This window comes from Eumetopias jubatus, unplaced genomic scaffold (assembly GCF_037043125.1).
Source record: "Eumetopias jubatus isolate StellerSeaLion01/CBP00866 unplaced genomic scaffold, mEumJub1_p1.0 scaffold_11, whole genome shotgun sequence".
NCBI classification, from domain to species: Eukaryota; Metazoa; Chordata; class Mammalia; order Carnivora; family Otariidae; genus Eumetopias; species Eumetopias jubatus.
The window spans coordinates 39,408,808-39,427,020 of record NW_028274817.1 but is presented as its reverse complement, the minus strand read 5'-3'; the positions used below and the strand labels follow the sequence as shown (position 1 = coordinate 39,427,020).

Here is an 18,213-nt window from a genome sequence, read left to right as displayed (position 1 = left end):
CTTGTATTTCCAAGATAAATCTCACTGGATCTTGGTGTATAATCCTTTTTATGTGTTATTGGGTTCAGTTTGCTAGTATTTTGTTTAGAATTTTTACATTTACATTGATAAAATATATCTATACATAGTTTTCTTGAGATACCTTTGGTTTTGGTATCAGGGCCTCATAGAATGAGCTGGGTAGTATTTCTTCCTCTCCTGTTTTTTTGAAGAGTTTATAATGAATTAATGTTAATTTTTCTTTAAATGTTTGGTAGAATTTGCTAGTGGAGCCATCTGTTCCTAGAGTGTTCTTTGCAAGAAATTATTTCATTACTAATTCAGTCTCTACTTATTATAAGTCTATTCAGATTTTTCTATTTCTTCTTAATTTGGTCTCTGTAGTTTGTGTTTTTCTAGGATTTTATCCATTTTATCTAGGTTATCTAATTTGTTATCACATTCCTTTATAATTCTTTTTATTTCTGTTAAGATTGGTAGTAATAGGGGTGCCTGGGTGGCTCAGTCGTTAAGGCTTAAGCTTCTGCCTTCAACTCACGTCATGATCCCAGGGTCCTGGGATCGAGCCCCGCATCTGGCTCTCTGCTCCATGGGAAGCCTGCTTCACCCTCTCCTGCTCCCCCTGCTTGTGTTCCCTCTCTCACTATGTCTCTCTCTGTCAAATAAATAAATAAAATCTTAAAAAAAAAGATTGGTAGTAATGTTCACTGTTTTCTGATTTTAATAATTTGAGTCCTTTCTCTGCTTTTTATCTTTTTGGTTAGGCCCCTATGGATATCTCATTCCCCAGCTATTCATTTTAACCCTTTTTTAGCCTATTGTTTGGCCCAACTGTTATCCATTTCCTCAGCAAGCCATACTTGTTCAATAACTGTCTCCATTTGTTTCCAACAAACACTCTGGGGAAAAGGCTCTTTGCTTACCCTGAACCCTGTGTTAGGTCAAATAAACACAGCCTTGTGAGTGGCGTCTTTCTGTGGAAACCACCAGACAGGTCAAATAATGACAATTATGTGGAAATGGGGCTCCTAAAGAGTTCTAGCCCCTGTCTGTTCCCTAAGGTGGCTGTCTGCTAGGTATTTTTAATCACGATTGCTGGAATGTTGGTTTTTAAGACTACTATGAGGCTGAGGAGGGGGGCTGGGTATAGGGCAATTTAAAATGCCGAAGAGCTCACTTTTTTACTGAGATTCAGCCATTTTATTAAACAAATGCTTTCTGAATTGCTCTAAGATTTTAGTTAATTTTCACAGTTCTGAAAAATTGACTCTGACAATATTCACCAGTGTTCTTGTTGCATGTATAGAGGAGAGCATTTTCAGAGGGACTTACTCTGCCATTTTCACTGACATCCCCTCCCATTATGACTTCTTGAATAGGAAAATTGACAGAGTAAAAACTAAACTTGAGGGGTACCTGGGTGACACAGTCAGTTGAGCGTCTGACTCTTGGTTTCAGCTCAGGTTGTAATCTCAGGGTCCTGAGATCAGCCCCACATTGGGCTCCACGCCCAGCAAGGAGTCTGCTTGAGATTGTCTCTATCATTCTCCCTCTGCCAAGCCACCCCCTCCCCTCCCACCTCACCTCCCACCCCCGCCTGCCGCTCAGGCATGCTTTCTCTCTCTCTCTCTCTCAAATAAATAAATCTTAAAAAAAAAAAAACTGAACTTGAGGTCAAATACTGTGCCAGATCTGGCAAATAATCGACATCCTTAGTACACATATCTATAAGAAAAGTATTAAAATATAAAAATGAGCAATGAACATGAAAAGATTAGTCATAGAACCAAAAGTACAGATGGGTTAATAAAGGCAAAAAAAGAAAGTTCAGCTTCAAAGAAATTCAAATTAAAACCATAAAATACTATTTTCACTATTAAATCAACAAGGACAATTATAATTTTTACAATTCTCAGTAGTATTGGCAAAGAAGGAGTGAAATAAACATTCAAACACTATTGGTCAGAAATATAAATTGGTACAGTCTTTCTGGAATACAATTTGGTAATAATGTCATGTCATTTAAAAGTAGTATTCTTGGGGTGCCTGGGTGGCTTAGTCAGTTAGGTGCCTGCCCTCAGCTTGGATCATGATCTCAGAGTCCTGGGATTGAGCCCTGCATCCTGCTCCCTGCTTAGCAGGAAGCTGCTTCTCCCTCTGCCCCTCCCCCCCATTTGTGCTGTCTCTCCCTCCCTCCCTCTCTCTCTCTCAAATAATAAATAAAATCTTTAAAAATAAAAAATAAAAACAGCATTCTTTGACTGAATACTTTCATTGCTGTGTATCTTTCCTGAGAGAAGAGTAAAAGATCTGGATGAAGATTTATATAAAAAGATGTTCCTTGCAGTGTTATATATAATAGTGGAAAATTGGATCCAAACTAAATGTCCAACAGTAGTAGATTGGTTAAGTAATTTATAGTATATTCAATTTACTAGATTATATCATAGTCATTAAATACACTGAGAAGAATTATTTAATGCATCGAAAATGTATATATAATGTGATGCTAAGTGAAAAAATCAAGTTTGTTCCAAATTTTAAAAGGTGAAAAAGGAAGGAAAATACACACACACACACACAAATACATCAACTTGTTAACAGTGGTGATCTCTGTGTAGGTAGGATACAGGAGATTTAATTTTCTTCACACATTTCCCTTCTTTCCAGATTCTATACATTAAGGTTTTATTCCTTTATAATAAGTGCTGTGGCTGAATGTTATATAAAGGTAATGATCTGACATTTGTATACAAGATAGATTAGAAGGAGAAGGTTGGGGTGGGATAGAGAGGATAAAGCAGATCTAAAAGACATTTTATAAGAAGAAACTCTAGGCTCTAAAGATAAATTGGATGTGGCAGATAAATGGTTTCTAGCATGATCAAAATTAGGATAGCGAAGAAGAGAATCCTATTTAATAGAAAAAAGATGTTTATTTTTGAACACAATTGAGGATGATTGACATCTAGAGGGATGTTCTATAGGTAGTTGAAAATACAGATGAAGTTTGTTTCTCCAATTTTAATATGTTTTTGAGCATTGTGGGTTTTTTTTCCAGATTTGCGATAATTAAGATATTTTACTCATTGAAATTAGTCTCAAATTACAGAGGTTTTACTTATTTTGTTCTGTAGTCATATTACTGCTTTATTTTCTTTGAATTTACTGTTAAGTAACTGATTAGCAAATGTTAGCCTGACTTTACCTTGTTTTGCTTTGGACTGGCTCAGAATTCTTATGTTTCCATTATGATTATTTTTAATAGTTTTTATTGCTGAAAACTAAGATTTGAAGAAGAAATGTAATTATCACCCGAACAATATATATATATGTATATATATATGTATGTGTGTGTGTGTGTATATATATATATATATGTATGTATATTTATTTATTTTTCTGTGAATTTTAGGCAATGAACATCTTAACTTCAGTGCTGCTTCTGTATGCAAAAGAGGAAGAAGCTTTTTGGCTTCTGGTTGCTGTGTGTGAACGAATGTTGCCTGATTATTTTAACCGTCGAATCATTGGTAAAACACACACATCCCATATATAAGCACATATTTCTTTTTTAAACAATTTATATGTCTCTTGTCTATCCAGTTATGTATCAAATGGAAGAAATGATCAATTAGGTTTTGAAATATACAAAATGCAAGCAATATCAAAATGTCACATTCACTGACATGCTCAAGAGAAGAGCTTTTTGTACTGAATGGGTGATTGGAAAGATTGTTTAATATGTTGCATTTTTAAGATAAAATACTTGGTCTGTCTCTTAATAAAATAGAAATTTTAAGTATACCTTGTCTGTATTGCTGAAACAGTGGCAATCTGAAGTATCCAGAGCTACTGGAACATTTTTAGTAGTTTCTTGATGAGAGAGATTTTTAACCAGCTTATGTGAACTGTATTGATATTTGCAAGATTTGAAAAAAGGATCAAGTTCTTGGTTAGTTACTTATATAATATTTTCTTCAGTCATCAAATATTTACAGATTTTGACACTACCACAAAACCACAGGTGGTCTCTACTTTATGCCCTCATAAGCCTTCAGTATCATAGCTGGGTTATTGATTATATTGTCTTTCATTACAGTTATTTGTATATTTATCTTAAGTTCTACTAGATATTAGGCCCTCTGAAAGTGAGGCTATTTCATTAATTGGTGTATCTCTTATGGTACCTATTACAGGTTTCTGCACATAATATTCAATAAATTACTGTTCAAATGAATTTGAACTGAGTTTCTCAAGTGCTTCTTTTTTTTTTTCCTTGATGCATGACACTTTGCTAGCAGATAAAGAGATGTGTGAAATATAGAAAAGGCCCTGAAGAAGTTCATAATTTAAGGAATAGAAATGAGATATATTGGCATTCTAACAAGCGGGAAGGTATCAGAAACAAATCCTATTGAAAGGTGTTCATTTTTAAACTTCCTTTTATGTTCGCCAGGTGCCTTGGTGGATCAGGCAGTCTTTGAAGAACTTATCAGGGATCACCTTCCCCAGCTGACAGAACACATGACTGATATGACATTCTTTTCCTCAGTTTCTCTCTCATGGTTCCTCACACTTTTTATTAGTGTGCTGCCAATTGAAAGTGCAGTGAATGTGGTGGACTGTTTCTTCTATGATGGAATAAAAGCCATTTTACAGCTGGGATTGGCAATACTTGACTATAATTTGGACAAACTGCTCACATGTAAAGATGATGCTGAAGCCGTGACAGCTTTAAACAGGTACTGTCAGAACCATAGAGTTTCAATCTGGAGAGCCCCTTGGAATGTTGTTCAGCTCCCTTATTTTACAGATGAGGAAACTGAGCCCTAGAAACTTTAAACAGTTTGCCCAATGTCACAAAGCTAGTTGCATGAAAAATCTAGGACTAAAGTCCCCTTCTCTGTTTCCAAATAGAATATAGTAAGAGTAAATCCCTTTTGAAGTAAACCACTTGGTAACATACACATTTAGACTAATATTGTTGATTCAATATGCTGGGACTTTTCATAGTCCCAGTTTGAGCTATAAAGTGTTATTGTGTAAAAGTAATTTGAAAGGGGAAGGATAGTTGACAATGTTAAATATCCAGTGGGAGAAACTGGTCTGGTTTTCAAGTAATTTCAATCAGGTAGGCTGAGTTTCATTTATTCAGTGCTTTTTCTGTGAATGTTATTTTATATTGGAATATTTGTGTGTTGTGTGTGTGTATGTATGTGTGTATATGTTAAATGAATGAATATTTGATTAGGGTAACCATTGGAATGGTTCATCAAATATATTTTGTACAGAATAAAATCTAAACACTCTGGCATTCAGAATACTCTTGTGTTAAGGCCTCAAGGTACCTTTCTTATTTCTCCTCTCTTGCCTCTGCACACCTTATATTCCATCCTTACTGGGCTATGTGGTATTTGCTGAGTACTCTCTGAGCCTGTTTGCTTTCCTTGTGCTCTCCTCTCTGCCTATGAAATAATTTCTTCACCATCCCATTCCCTGCTCCCTTATCCTCCTAATGCTCTAACCATCTTCAAATTCCACTTCTTCTTAAGACCATCCTTTGTCCTCTCAGTTGACATTAACTCTAACTAACTACAGAGAAATTAGCTGTCATTTCTTCTGCATTTTACTTCCACTAATTCTTGTATTACTGTTACTTTTGGATAGGTTCTTTGACAATGTCACTAATAAGGATAGCCCATTGCCTTCAAGTGTTCAGCAGGGTTCAAACATGAGTGATGAAAAAAGCAGTCATATTAGAGTGGATATTACAGATTTGATTAGAGAGTCAAATGAGGTAAGTTTTTTTTTTATACCACAAATATAATTACATAGTATAGTTTAAATGATTGGTACTATAGTTCATAGCATAGTTTAAATGATTGGTACTGTAGTTCCATCTCTAGTGGTACATTAAGAGTAAGATGATAATACAAGTAAAAACATAATTTAAAATCCAATTTCACTTAGTGTATTTTTATTGAGGTATAGTTGACATGCAATGTTTATTAATTTCATGTGTACAACATAATGATTCAACATTTGTATTGTATACGTTGTGAACTGATCACCACAATAAGTGTAGTTACCATCTGTCACCGTACAAAGTTAATACGATATTATTGACTGTATTCCCCATGCTGTTCTTTAATCTCTATGGGCTTACTTGTTTTACAACTGGAACTTTGTACCTCTTGATCCCCTTTACCCATTTTGCACCCCCCCCAACTCCCTTCCCCTCTAGCAACTACTGTTATGTTCTCTGTATCTGAGTCTGGGTTTTGTTTTGTTTATTCGTCAGATTCCACTTACAAGGGAAATCATGTCGTATTTGTCTTTCTCTGACTTATTTCACTTAGCATAACACACTCAGGTCCATCCATGTTGTTGCAAATAGCAAGATTTCCTTCTTTTTATGACTGAGTAATATTCCACTGTATAAAAATGAGTTCTGTGAACTGTTCCTAGGTTATATAGCCTCATGTGCTTCAGTTTGCTATCCTTTAATGAAACGCTATTCACTTGCTTTCACGGGTAATGACCACTTTTAAATATCTATCACCGTATAAAAAGGTGAAAATTATTCTCTTCTTAGAGACTAAGAATTTTTCCAATGTTCTTGTACTTAGGCTAGACACATAGTAGTTGGAATTCTCTCCAGTAAATATATAGAAAAACTGAAACGTGGGAGGTGAAAATTTGCATAACCACTGAACAAGTTAGGAAAATAGCTAGAAATAGAACCAAGGCCTCTGAGAATTGAGTCTGGTGAAATTCAATTGTAGGAAAAGTGGATATTTATTATGAATGAGTATCTACTGAAATCATATTTTTTGCAGAAATATGGTAATATTCGCTATGAAGATATACACAGCATGCGCTGTCGAAATAGGTTATATGTCATACAGACCCTAGAGGAAACGACAAAGCAGAATGTGGTGAGTATCTACCCTATGGGGGGAAACCAACTGGAGAAACAGTTTTTTTTCCAACTTCCTTTAAAAAATTGACATTCCATGTAAAGAAAATGAATATAACTAAATTTTTGAGCTAGATTCTTACCACAGCTTAGCTTACTGTAAATTTTTTTGAGAGGAAGTAAATTATTTTCTTCTAGCTGAATTATGTCGATTTCTCCAAAATATTTTGTTATTTGACCTTTAATATTGAATGCTATGATATAGGCATTTAAGCATAACATCTTTGTGATGTGCTTCATCAGTAAGAACAGCTGACCTATATAGTAGTCAGTGTTGCTAATATATATTATCCTTGGAAACCTAAGATAAGGTTAAAAAGATATAAAACTGTGCTTTAAATACTCTCTTTTTTAATATTTGGGTGGCTACATAAGAAGCTGTTAATATTCGTTGCCTCTGGTGAATGGGATTAATAGATTGCTAGTTGGAAGAGGGAGAGTTTTACTTTGCTGTATATACATCCTTCTGTACTGTTTGAGCTTATCATTAGCATGTATTGTTTTTGTAAACCTGCTTGCTTAAAGGCCACGTCCTCAGAGATACCAATCTGGGAAAATAAACATTTCTGAAGATTCTAGGTTTAGCTTTCAATTAAATAATTCAGTGATGTTACTGTGATGTAGTTAGCATAGCCCCCTTGTTTTGGTTTTTATATATTAATATTTTTTAAAGATTTTATTTATTTATTTGACAGAGAGAGACACAGCGAGAGAGGGAACACAAGCAGGGGGAGTGGGAGAGGGAGAAGCAGGCTTCCCACGGAGCAGGGAGCCCGATACGGGGCTCGATCCCAGGACCCTGGGATCATGACCTGAGCCGAAGGCAGACACTTAACATCTGAGCCACCCAGGCGCCCCTTATATATATTAATATTAAAAAATAAGTCATACACGTTTGCTGTAAATAATTTAAACATGACAGAAATGTAAAAAAGTAAAGATTCCCTATCCCAGGAGCAACCAGTATTAAAATTATTTGGCATATATCCTTCCAGATCTTTTTTCTTTGTATCTGTAGACATAAATGTGTGTGTGTGAGGGGGATGATATAGTTTGTTAAATGAGATCATATCAGTTACTTTGTTCTGCAGCTTACTTTTTTCAATCAGAAATATATGATAATCATTGCATATCAGTACATATAGACGCCCCTCACTTTTTTTAACATACTGAATAGTATACCATAGTATGGATATACTATACAGTTGACCCTTGAACAACACAGGGCCCCGGTTCCCTGTGCACTCGAAAATCTACATGTAACTTTTGACTTCCCAAAAAGTTAAGTACAGTTGACCCTTGAACAACATAGGTTTGAACTGTGTGGGTTAACTTATACATGGATCTTTTTTGATAAATACAGTACTGTGAATGTATTTTCCTTATGATTTTCTTAATATTTTCTCTTCTCTAGCTTACTTATTGTGAGAACACAGTATGTAATATATGTAACATACAAAGTTGTGTTAATCTGCTGTTTAGGTTGTCAGTAAGGCTTCTGATCAACAATAGGCTATTAGTCGTTAAGTTTTGGGGGAGTCAGAAGTTATCTGTTGATTTTTGACTGTGCAGGGGGTTCAGTGCCCCTAAACCCCATGTTGTTCAAGGGTCAACTGTACTAATAGCCTACTGTTGACCAGGAGCCTTATTGATTCATTCACGTTCAGACATTTTTAAAAAATGAATATTGAATGTTAACTTTGATCAAAAGAACTTTCCATATCTTGAGATTATATATTTTTCCAGCTTTGTTAATGTAGTAAATTATATTAAGGAATTCCTAATGTTAGACTTCTGTTGGATTCTTGAAATGAATCCTATTTGATGATGTCATATTGTTATTTTAATATCCTGCTTTGATGATTTTGCTACATAGCTTAGCTATGGTCTTTACATCTGTGTTTAAGTTACATTGGCTAACAGTTTTCTTTCTGTGTGTGTGCTAACTTTAGTTTTCATATCAGAGTTGTACTCATGTCATAGAACGAATTTTGGAATAAATTATATTTTACTATGCTTGAGATTAGTTTAGATCACATAGGAGGGGTACCTGGGTGGCTCAGTCGGTTAAGCGTCTGCCTTCGGCTCAGGTCATGATCTCAGGGTCCTGGGATTGAGCCCCGCGTTGGGCTCCACACTCAGTGGAAAGCCTGCTTCTCCCTCTCCCACTCCCCCTGCTTGTGTTCCTGCTCTCGCTGTCTCTCTGTCAAATAAATAAATAAAATCTTAAAAAAAATAGATCACATAGGAATTATACATTACCTGAAAGTTTGAGTAATTGAGCCTATAAAACCATCTGGATCTGCTGCCTTTTGGTAGAAGGCAGATTTTTTTTTATTACCTTTTCAGTTCTATCTGTTTAGAATTTGTTTTTCCTGGCTTAATTTTGGTGCTTTATTTTTTTCCTAGAAAATTACCTATTTCATCTAGACTTTCAGATATATTGATATAAAGCATATAGAATTCATTCAACAGATATTTAATGCTACCTCCTCTGTGCTGGACACTTTTAATAACCTCTATACCTATGTTTATATTATCATTTTAATGATGTTTATTTGTGCTTTCTTTTATCTCCCTTGTCAGATATGTGTCATTTTACTTTTTTAAAATTAGCCAACTCTTTTATTTATGGAGTGTTTTATTTTTACTTATTCGTTTTATTTATTGTTTTTAATTTCCACTGTTTTATTAATTCTTTTATCTTCGCTCTTGCTTTTAAATTTCCTAAATACCAAAACCATTGTACCATTGATGCTTATTCGTCATGTAGTAGGATAAAACTACATGTTTTCTAAGCTTCTTCTTGGATTATGTTTTTTGGCACAGAGAGGGGAATACACATCTCTCAGAATGTCTTTGAAGTGTTTAATGACAGCCACACTTGATGACTTGACAGACTGCTTCTGTGGCAAGAGAGGAATATGTGGAATGAGACTTAGAATACTGTTGCTTATATTTATAGACATTAAATGGATGTCCTTTGGCAATGATCTCTGGGTATGAAGGGATGAAGGTGAAAGTACATGTCAGAGTAGAATTGAACTGTAGTCTATGTACAGCCTTTTCAAAGGGCAAAATTGGTGCATTTATCTTTGTTATTCTTTTTAAAAGTTAGAAGAAATTTATTTTCTTCTAGCAGAATGAGATTTCTAAATGGATTCAAGGAGAATTTCAATACTGAAGTGTTAAATTCTAAATCGCTTTTAATCTTTTTACAGTTGCGTGTTGTATCACAAGATGTGAAATTGAGCCTTCATGAATTGGATAAACTTTATGTCATCTTTAAGGTACTGTTGTTCTTCTTCAAGTGAAAAAATAATACTTTTAAGCAAGATTTTACCACAACCACTCTTAAATATTTTATCTTTAATTGTTTTAGTAGGCATGCTTAAAAGAAAATAATTTTATAAAATTACTTTTTATGACTTACTGATTTTCCTCTTATTTGTTTTTCACAGAAAGAGCTGTTTTTTTCTTATTATTGGTGCTTGAGTTGTCCAGTCCTGAAGTACCATGACCCCAGTCTGCCATATTTGGAACAGTATCAGATTGACTGCCAGCAGTTCAGAGTGTTATATCATTTGTTGAGTCCCTGGGCTCATTCTGCAAACAAAGACTCACTAGCCTTATGGACATTCAGACTGTTGGATGAAAACTCTGACTGCCTTATAAACTTCAAAGAATTCTCCTCTGCAATTGGTAGGATGATGTCCAGTAATTTTCTTTTTTAAAGCCAAAAATAAAGGTACCCCTAGAAATAATTGGTACTGCCTGTTACTGCCAGTTTAGTCAGATTTTATCAGCCTGAGTTACATTATCTCCAGCTTTAGCAGTAAGTGGACCTTTTTCTGGGTTTATTACTAAAACTAAGTATATTGGTCCCATTTTGACCCAGCCCTCTCAGAAAAGCAAGCTGTTAGATATGGATGTTTTAAAGTTAACATGAAGGAAGCAAATATCTGTGTCTCCCCCCACTCAGGCACATGGATACTTCAAAATGAGCTTCCCCCTCAGTAAAAATCAACCACATAACCTAGAAAAGTGGTAGAGAAATAATCCAACAAACATGTACCTGCAGATAGTTTACCAGTTACATTGTTCCTTTGCTTTTCCAGACACCACAGCATACTTTCTTATCAGGGATTGCCCCCTTGAAGAGGAGTTCTCTCCTCAAATGAGTCATAAGGCCTCATTCAAAAGAAAAAAGAAAATTTAGGTTACGGGGAAGGGAAATCAGCAGGTGAGCATTTTTCCCTCTGATAAAGGGTATTTTGCTTATACTTGAAGGAGAGAGAATCTGGCTGACTGGGTGGTGGTTTAACTGTTAGCTTAAGTAACGGAACATTTTTGAATCCTAATTACTGACTAATATCTTCTGTAGCTTATTAATCTGTGTCACTAGAATTGACTGAATGGTCTTTGAAAACATGATAATTTGTAATTGAATTTTATTGGACAGATATAATGTACAATGGAAATTTCACTGAGAAGCTTAAGCTGCTTTTTAAGCTGCATATTCCTCCAGGTAAGAGTTTAACAATCTTTAATGATATACAGGAGTTGATTCCATTTTAACAAGTATAATTACAGATATTCAAGTTTAATAAATCACATAATTTTCAATATGATAAAAGGTCATTACTTCATTATGTCCCATGGACCGTATGTCCAGTACTTTTGCTGATATATAGTTACAGTGAAATCTATGGAAGAGATTCTGTGTAACAGATGGGTTCACAAGTTTCCTTCAAGTTAGTGGTCAATTTAATGATAATTCATGTATAAGAACTACCTGACATTTACATATTGGTGTAATATTGAAATGTGATGTTGTTGTTATTGTTGTCATTGGGGAGTAGAATTTAACTTTAGACAAACTGCCAAACTCGTGGAATACTACAGATTATTCAGAAAAACTGAGACTAGGCAGCAGGAATGTTAAACATTTGGAAAGGAAGCAAAATAAAAGCTACCATTTATTGAGCACTTGCTCTGTTGAGGCATTTGCTTTACATGTATTCTTTTACTTAATTCTCACCGTATCTCTGAGAAGTGATAATGTCCTTCCAATTTCGATGATAAGGAAACTAAAGCTCAGAAAGGTTAAATTATTTGGTCAAGATCACATAGCTAATAAATTGCATAGCTGGAATTCAAACAGGTCTGACTCCAAAGCTCAGGTTTCTTTCTATTCTATCATACTGCCCTAATGTTACCATATAATGCCAGTTTACTTCAGTGTTTTCCACTGACCTTAAGAGGCTGCTTTCCCAGGCCTGATCCATATCTTGGGAAAAGAGTCTTAGCCTTTAAGCTAAAGGAACATTGCAAAAGTACCACTTAGTTTAGATAGGGTTAATTCACACAAGGAAACAGCACCTCGTAATTTGTCTAAAGCTACACCTGGGATTTCTTTTAGTCTTCCCAGGATAGCCAGGAACCATTCTTTTTTTTTATTTTTTTTTAAAGATTTGATTTATTTATTTGAGAGAGAGAGAATGAGAGACAGAGAGCACAAGAGGAAAGAGGGTCAGAGGGAGAAGCAGACTCCCCGCTGAGCAGGGAGCCTGATATGGGACTCGATCCCTGGACTCCAGGATCATGACCTGAGCCGAAGGCAGTTGCTTAACCAACTGAGCCACCCAGGCGCCCACCAGGAACCATTCTTTACCAGACCAAAACTCTAAAAGCTATCTTTGACTCTTCACACACTGAGATCACAAACAGAGCATTAAAAACCAAAGATAAACCACCTAATAATTTAATTATGGAGGACTTCACATTGTCAAGTCAAATTACTGTTGGAATGTTTAATGTTGCCATGGAATGAATATGCTTTCGGTAGGGGATCAAAAATGGAAAGAAAAACCACTGTGTATCTGTTACAGCACTCAGCTTCATGTTTGCCTTATTATTGAAGATGTTCTTAAATGACTGAGGTTACATTTTCAGAGATTTCAAAATGCCAGATTTTCTTATTTCAACTTGTAATGGCTCTCAGAAGACTATTAAGAAGCAAGTAAGAGAACTAATAGAACTCAGAGTGATCAAGTACTTCTTGTTATTTGCTATAGAGTAGAACCTCTTCTACATTTCTTCACATGTGTCTTTCTTATAGTGACCTTTTATTTAACTCTCTGCCCCCAGATTTGCTTGACCCGTTTCTGTCCCTTATTGTTAGTAAATTGATTTGGGTTATCTGTTTTCAGCTTATACTGAAGTGAAATCTAAGGACCCTTCAAAAGGAGATGAACTTTCCAAGGAAGAATTACTTTATTTCAGTCAGCTCCATGGTAAATATCTGTTTAAAATGTATCTTTTTTTGATGATTAGTCAGAGATCTTCCTGGCTTTAAATAATTTTTTACCCAGCTACCATTAATAAAATTTGAGTTAATTATACTTTATATTTCTTTTGTGCTACCATAACACTTAGCACAGTGCTAAATGCATGGTAAGTACCCCATAAATACTTGACTAATTAACTGAAATGTGTTTTGGGTTTTGATTTATGGAATTTTTTGTCTACTGGAGGATTAGAAAGAAAAAGCATTTTGTTTCTACTTATATGGCAGAAATTTCTAAAATGTATCCCACCATTTTCATGCCTTGTTAAAATACAGTGGAAACAGTAGAATCTTTGATGATTGAAGGTCATAGCTGTTATTCCAACAGTGAATACTCATTATAAATCACTGTAGGTGTAGGAGACAGGGATGAATCTGTCTCCAAGACATAATTTGGAAGTGTTATGAGCTTATTTTTGTATCCTTTGCCTCTTTTTCATAAACATGAGTGTCTTATAGAGAGATAGGTCCTGATTAATGTATGTTTATAGCTACTATATGTTGGTGTTTGAACATTAAGTTTGAAGAAACCTTATAAATCATCTCGTCAAATCCCTTAATTTATATAGATAAGGGCACGGAGACACAAAAAGGAGAAGTGACTTCTGTAAGATTTCACAATGAGTTATTGCCACAATCAGGATTAGTAGCTCAGTCTTCTGATCTCCTGCATGCTTTTTTTTCCCCCCAATAATAAAAGTAACACAGTTTAGTTTGAAGAAGGCCACAAGGAAGAAAATACCACCAAGAAATAAGTAATATTTGTTATACTTCTAGGATTGTTTAATATAGATTTTTTTCCCAGTGTTCTTTCTACTATAAAAGTTCTTGAAATTTTGTCTTCTGATGAGAGGAGGTCATGTCAGCTAAAATTGGTTTCCTGAATTGAAGAAAATAACATGTGCCTAAGTCTTTATATAAAATATTATTTTACTTTCAAAAGGTATTTACTTGTTAAATATTTTACAAAATGCAATTGTTTTCCTCTAGTTTCTAAGCCTGCAAATATGAAGGAAGCAGAATCACCAAAAAACAGCCCTGAAAAAGGTACTATGATTAGGAATATCATTTAGCTTAAGTTACTGTTTTTGTGAATAGGGTTAGCTACAAAGGCAAATAGTAGATTCCCTTTAAAGGCTATTGATTTGTCCTGAGAGCCTTTTCACTTTTGTGTTAGTTTAACAATTTAGTCTTTCTTGTCTTGATACTTAAGTCTCACAACTTAGAGTACATGACCCATATTCATTTTACTATTTTGAAAATTATTATGTTGAATTACAAGAGTTAGTAGATAATAAAAGAAATTTAAACAGAAGTCTTCATACCCCCACTGAACTCCACCCTGAAGTAAATGTGAAAGCATTTTTTTCTGTATCCTTTCCATACCCATTTCTATGTATACACAAACACATATAGACATCTCTTTTATAAAAAAAGAAACATTCCATAAATACTGTTCTACAATTTGCTTTTTCAATTTTGTGATATATCATGGACATTTTCATGTCAGTACATTTGGATACAACACCTTCCCTAGGTTGTTAAGTGTATCTACATAGTTTTCCAATAAGTCTCAAGTAATTATTAATAGTCACATTAATTATCTTCATTAAACTCTTCAAATGAATGAATGGATAGTAGTATTTTGAGATTTTTTAAGAAGAGCCACCATAGACCACTTCAGAATCTGCATATTAAGAACATCATATAGAAGCTATTTTAAACTTAATAGTATGCATGAGAACATCTACATGAAATTTACATTGTCAAGCCAGAGTGTACTGTTTAATCTAAAATGCGTCCTTCTCCCTCTCTCTTCACATCTTCCCTAATCCCCAGCCTTCCCAAAGTAAAAGTTTTAGTTTAATGGAACTAGAGAACATATTCTGAAAACCAGTGGGTGAAATAAAAGATAAATTCAGATAATTTTCTGGGTTATTTAAAGGTAGAATCTTGTATTTTAAATAATTTCCAATTGTAGTTATTCCTTCTGAGATTTGGGGAAATAAAGTGAACTGTTCATTATGAAATGGTTTTATTCCACTCATACAGGCAAAGAGAAAGTTGATATTCAAGCATATCTAAGTCAATGGCAAGATGAGCTTTCCAAAAAAGAAGAAAACATTAAGGATTTACCAAGAATGAATCAGGTATAATATTTTCAAAGAAAAAATTCTAGGTTCTTGTTTGTTTTTATGAATGTGGATGTATCTGACTCTAAAATAGTTAATAATACTATTACAAAAATAGTTAAGTAATCTATGTATCATCTCTGTAAGCTTCAGATGAGCACAGAAGAGTAGGAGCAAATTTTTAAATGATTTCTTACTTTAAGCACTTAAATGCACTTAGTGTTTCAGAATAGTTCCTCTGCTATGACAACATTTGTGACTATAGAACAGATGTATGTATAAACATACATTTCAGTGTTTCCTATTTCCAGCTTTATTAAAAGTGTTCATTTATTCAGTAAACATTTTTTTTAGTGCCTACTAGATGACAGACCCAATGTTAGGTACTAGGAATAAGAAGTTACTAAAATAGGTCACATGCTGGTTTCTAATCATCTTGTATTTGAACCTGCTCGAACAATACTAATGACTACTACTTGACACAATTCTAAAGCCATCTCTTAAACACTGTTCGGTCTGTTTATGTTCTTATGTTTTTTAAATTAAAATCTATTGGTGATTAGATACTGAGGATTCCCAGAACTTTACCAAAATGAGAACTATCAAATAGCGGTGTTCCTCATGGACTGGCTAATTTGGTAGCTGAATAAGTACTTTTTAAAATGAATTAATATGATTTTAGTCTAAAATTTTTTATAAATAAGCAGTACTACAGACTAAGGTAGAAAGAGAAATAAAACTTAAGAGTTTGATACTATTTATTTTGATTAAGTACATCCTTTGCATTTGCTTTTATTTACAGATAAACTTTTGTTAGGATGATTGACTTATTGTGTTAGAATTATTTTTTTTAATTGACAGATTCTTTTAGGAATGTCTATGGATTATTAGGGGCAATTAGCAAACACAACAGTTTATTTCTCCACTTGGGTCCCACCTCAGCCTTTAAAGAGAAACATGTCTAAATGGGCCCTGTGGAGCTACCTTGTACTGCTAGATAGTTCCCAAAACATTCTTCCATAAATTTAAGTCGTCCTAGTTGAGCTGCCCACACTGTAGCCCTTGAGAGTGATCTCCTTATTAAGCCTTTCATTAATATTGATTAATGAATGAATGATTAACATGTAAGGAAATAGGTGAATTTGCCTAATTAAAAGTACCACCGGGGCGCCTGCGTGGCACAGCCAGTGGTTAAGCGTTTGACTCCTGGTTTCAGCTCAGGTCATGATCTCAGGGTCCTGAGATCAAGCTCTGGGCTCAGGAGGGAACCTGTTTCCCCTCTTCCTCTCCCTCTGCCCCTCCCCCCTCGAATAAATAAATAAAAATATTTTTTTTTAACAAAAGTACCACCTACAGTCTTCTGGGTGGCTCAGTTGGTTAAGCATCTGCCTTCCGCTTGGGTCATGATCCCAGAGTCCTGAGATCCAGCTCCTTGCTCGGTGGGGAGGCTGCTTCTCCTTCTCCCTCTGCGGCTCCCCCTGCTTTGTGCTCTCTCACTCTCGCTCTTTCTCAAATAAATGAATAAATAAAATATTTAAAAAAAAAAGTACCACCTAACATTGAGGGAATGATGGCAGGTAAGCTGCCCAAGAATTATTGTGTGTGTGTGTATGTGTGTGTGTGTGTGTGTGTGTGTGTGTGTGTGTATAATGTACTGCTATTAGGCAACATATGGGAAGATTTAAAAGGCATTTTAAAGGGCATTTTCTTCCATGGTTTATACCCATCTTTCTAGAACCAAGATTTATTTGTTTTGCTTTTTTTTTTAACTTCTATGGTGAGGGTTAAATGGTACAAATTCTAAATAGGAGACTGTTTACTTCTAAGTTCTCTTTCTTTTTGCTAAGTCTAATATCAAATGTGGTAATTCTAACTTATGTCTTTCAGTCACAATTCATTCAGTTTTCAAAGACCCTATATAATTTATTTCATGGACACCCTGAAGAAGAGTCGTTATATCAAGCCATTGCTGTTGTAACCAGCCTTTTGCTCAGGATGGAAGAAGTTGGAAGGAAACTACATAGCCCTACAGCATCAGCCAAAGAATTCTCTGGTACAGTCTGTGCTTCTGGAGGACCCAGTGAGGGGAAAACAGAGAGCCACTTGAAGAAAGATCCCTCCTCTCTGAGGGAAGAACCTCAGTGGTCATTTGCATTTGAACAGATTCTTGCGTCTTTGTTGAATGAACCAGCATTGGTGAGGTTTTTTGAGAAACCCATAGATGTAAAAGTGAAACTAGAAAGTGCAAAAACCTCTCAGTTAAGCTGTAGAACCAAGATGTAAATCTCTTAACAGGAATTGCCTATTATAGACAAGTTTACTAAGATTCCTATAGCTGTCAGTTTGATTCTTGGGAATAGGGATCAGGGATTTATCTTGTTAACCAATGTGCTTGAAGGTTAAAAAGGAAAAGATATGTGGAAGCACAATAATTCATTGCTTTGTGGTAATCTCTAATTTTGATATTCTTCATTACAAATGAACTTTTTATAGTTCACATGATATGCACTATCAGGGGAACATGCTAAATGTTACCACCAGAGGGCACTACCATATCACTTTTAGTAAGAAAATGCCTAATTTGTTCTGCTATTTACATATGAATTACTGACGATTTTGAAAATGTGATGTTATGTTTGAGTATTAGTGATGCTGACATGTCATCGATAAACCCTACTTTCTAAATTGCCTCAGTGCTATTAGAATGCTTTAGAAATCCAGGCTCTTAGATCTATAGCCTTAATTATCTA

General features: G+C 34.8%; 1 protein-coding gene across 2 annotated transcripts in view; it reads left to right on the top strand.

Annotated features, from left to right (window-relative positions):
- TBC1D8B (TBC1 domain family member 8B) overlaps positions 1 to 17,746 on the top strand; it is a 53,769-nt gene extending 36,023 nt beyond the window's left edge. For both annotated transcript variants that reach the window (XM_088028954.1, XM_028089744.2), the window contains 11 exons: positions 3,416 to 3,533; positions 4,460 to 4,745; positions 5,671 to 5,800; positions 6,843 to 6,941; positions 10,204 to 10,272; positions 10,444 to 10,684; positions 11,445 to 11,510; positions 13,195 to 13,278; positions 14,322 to 14,378; positions 15,384 to 15,481; positions 17,351 to 17,746. In XM_088028954.1, the coding sequence (XP_087885080.1) occupies positions 3,416 to 3,533; positions 4,460 to 4,745; positions 5,671 to 5,800; positions 6,843 to 6,941; positions 10,204 to 10,272; positions 10,444 to 10,684; positions 11,445 to 11,510; positions 13,195 to 13,278; positions 14,322 to 14,378; positions 15,384 to 15,481; positions 17,351 to 17,746 (1,644 nt within the window). The remainder of the gene's footprint in view (positions 1 to 3,415; positions 3,534 to 4,459; positions 4,746 to 5,670; positions 5,801 to 6,842; positions 6,942 to 10,203; positions 10,273 to 10,443; positions 10,685 to 11,444; positions 11,511 to 13,194; positions 13,279 to 14,321; positions 14,379 to 15,383; positions 15,482 to 17,350) is intronic.
- The last annotated feature ends 467 nt before the right edge of the window (positions 17,747 to 18,213 follow it).